Source organism: Microtus ochrogaster, chromosome 2, assembly GCF_000317375.1.
Source record: "Microtus ochrogaster isolate Prairie Vole_2 chromosome 2, MicOch1.0, whole genome shotgun sequence".
Classification (NCBI taxonomy): Eukaryota; Metazoa; Chordata; class Mammalia; order Rodentia; family Cricetidae; genus Microtus; species Microtus ochrogaster.
In genome coordinates this window covers 64618103-64620710 of record NC_022010.1, presented here as the reverse complement: position 1 = coordinate 64620710, position 2608 = coordinate 64618103, and the positions used below count along the sequence as shown (strand labels likewise).

General features: G+C 42.9%; 1 protein-coding gene across 1 annotated transcript in view; it reads right to left on the bottom strand.

Annotated features, from left to right (window-relative positions):
- The window catches only part of LOC101996841 (lysine-specific demethylase 2B-like), an 18176-nt gene that overhangs the window by 2191 nt on the left and 13377 nt on the right, over positions 1-2608 (bottom strand). The window contains 2 exon segments of the mRNA XM_013351934.1: positions 4-247; positions 347-492. Coding sequence (XP_013207388.1) covers positions 4-247; positions 347-492 — 390 coding nt within the window.

The window sequence follows — 2608 nt, the reverse complement described above, 5'->3', positions numbered from 1 at the left end:
TGCCGCATGATGCAGCTCTGCTTCATGCGCCCAGGGCCTCCGAATTTTTTCATGCCCTTGCAAAAGTGACACTCCGTCCGCAGGGAGGCCTTGCACTTGCGGCATCGCGTCTGGCGCCTGGGAGTTCCTGCTGTTGTTCGGTTGGCAGCCAACTTCACCGCTGAGGCTGGGCCCAACTTGCCCTTAGGCCGACCCACCACCCGGTTCTGGTCGGGCTCCGATTCATAGTCATAGTCGTCTTCCTCGGCTCTCACGGACGTGGCCGTGGCTCATGGTGGGTCCAGACTCGAGCGCGCTGACATGGCTGGAGCGCCACCGCTGCCCGCAGGGAGCGAGCTTGGCTCACCCTGGCTAGGTCTTGGCTCCTGCAAGGTGAGGGAGCCATGGCCGCCGCACGCCTCGCAGGCCCTCAGGGAACCGGCACTCTCTCTTTTATGATTACAAGACCTGCTCTCCCATGTACCCCAGGCATCAATCAGTTCTTCAACAATGCTACCATAAGACAGAGGGAAAACAGGGGCACCTCTTTCATGTGCACGGCTTAGGAACTGGTTATATACACCTGCACTAATAGGGTTGGCTCTATTGTATTGCTCTGGCAAGGTGCAAGGTCTGCTATCCTGTGTGTTGCAACTGCTGGGAGTCAGTGACAGCACTTCCATTCGTATGACAAGGCTAGCTCTCCCACTTGCCCCAGGCATTGACTGTCATGTGGGGCTAATCCTATTAAAATTTCTATTGTAGAAAATATTGTAAAATTCTACTATAAAATCTTTACTCTTCCAAATATTGTATTTTTCAGTAGGCTACAATTGTGTCAAGGTAATGTCTACAGTCAAGTTTGACACACACACACACACACACACACACACACACACCAAGTCCTGATGTACTCTAGGACACATTCTTGAATTTATTGATTATATATTTTAAAAAGACAGAAAAATAGTATTAACAAGCAAATGATATCTGATATGGGATTTCCCTCTGTATGCTGTGATTACCATTAGTTAATAAAGAACTGCTTTGAGCCTGTAGCAGAGCAGGGCAGGGTGGAGCAGAGCTAGGCAGGGAAGACTGGACTGAATGCTGGGAGAAAGAAGTGTGGAGATATAGAGAAGTCATGTATCCCTGCCTGAGATCAAACACAGGAAATTTAGCCTGTAAGTCACAGCCACATGACGATACACAGAGTAATAGAAATGGGTTAAATTAATATGAAAGAGCCAATAAGGAGCTTTGGCTAATGAGCCAAGCAGTGATTTAATTAATACAGCTTCTGTGTGATTATTTTGCGTCTAGTCGCTGGGAACAAACAAGTGGCCTCCTTCAACAGACATCTCAACACCTAAAGGCAGTTCTGAGATATCTGCATGAAACTAAAATCCAAGCTCCTTATTTAAGAGGAGATGATTTATAATTGAACACATTTTGTTGTATGTAGGTACCATATTTTCATTATAGATATTCATTAAATGATGATTGTCTAGCTCACATTTAATTCCTAATTATTGTGACTAGAGTAGCTATGAACATGAACGTCAGAAGTAGAAAATGGTGTTTTGTGGCGGCATGCTCATAAGGTGTATGGTTGTGCCATATGGTAGATCTATTTCTGGTTTGATGAAGAACCACTACACTGACTTCTAGTGTGGTTTGCATGAACACCAACAATGCAAGAGGTGTCTACATTTCCCACATCTTCTTTGTCCGTGCCATTTGTTGTCTTTTTTTTTCTTAAACTTAGCCATCATGTGAGAAGATAAAATTTCAAAGTAGTTCTAGTTTAATGTTCACTGGTGGTTAAAGATAATGAATACATTGAAAGTAATATTTCCTAGTTATTTGCATTTCTTCTTCTGAAAACTCCCTATTCAGTTCTACAGTATACTTGTTTTTAATTGGACTGTCCTTTTCTTGCTTAATAGTTTTTATTTGGTATTTTGAGACAGAACTTTTCTATGCAACCCTCACTCTTCTGGAACTCTGTAGCCCAGTCTTGACTCAGATTCAGAGATCCATCTATCTCTTCCTCCAGAGTACTGGGATTAAAGGCAGGTACTACCTTTGCTAGACATTTTTTTTTTTTTAGTTTCTTGTATATTCTTGACACTAATCCTCTCTCAGATATAAATCTGGAAAATATATTTTTCCATTCCAGAGGTGTCTCTTCAAGTGATTAGAGGTTTCCTTTGTATTACAGAAGCATTTTAATTTCTTAAAAACCTCACTTGTGGGCTGTTGGTCTTATTTTGGGGACACTGGAGTCCTATTTGTAAATTCCTTACCCAGACCTATGTCCTGAAGTATTCTTCCTGCTCTTCTAACAGTTTCAGTTGGATCTTTGGTCCTTCGTGAATTGATTTGTATACAGGGACAGAAAGACAATATGAACCAGAGGTAAAAAGGGACCAGAAAGCAACAATGCCTTCTGGACATGACAGAACCACTGCATTCCTAACTCACAGAAGTTATAGTTGCCAGCATGATGCCTGCACAGAATCAAACAAGTCAGCATGTCAGCGTGGATGGGAAAGGAGATCAAAAGTTGCCATCCCTGAATGATGAGCTATGGCACTGTCTAGCTTCCAGAAAGTGAGAGCTAGTT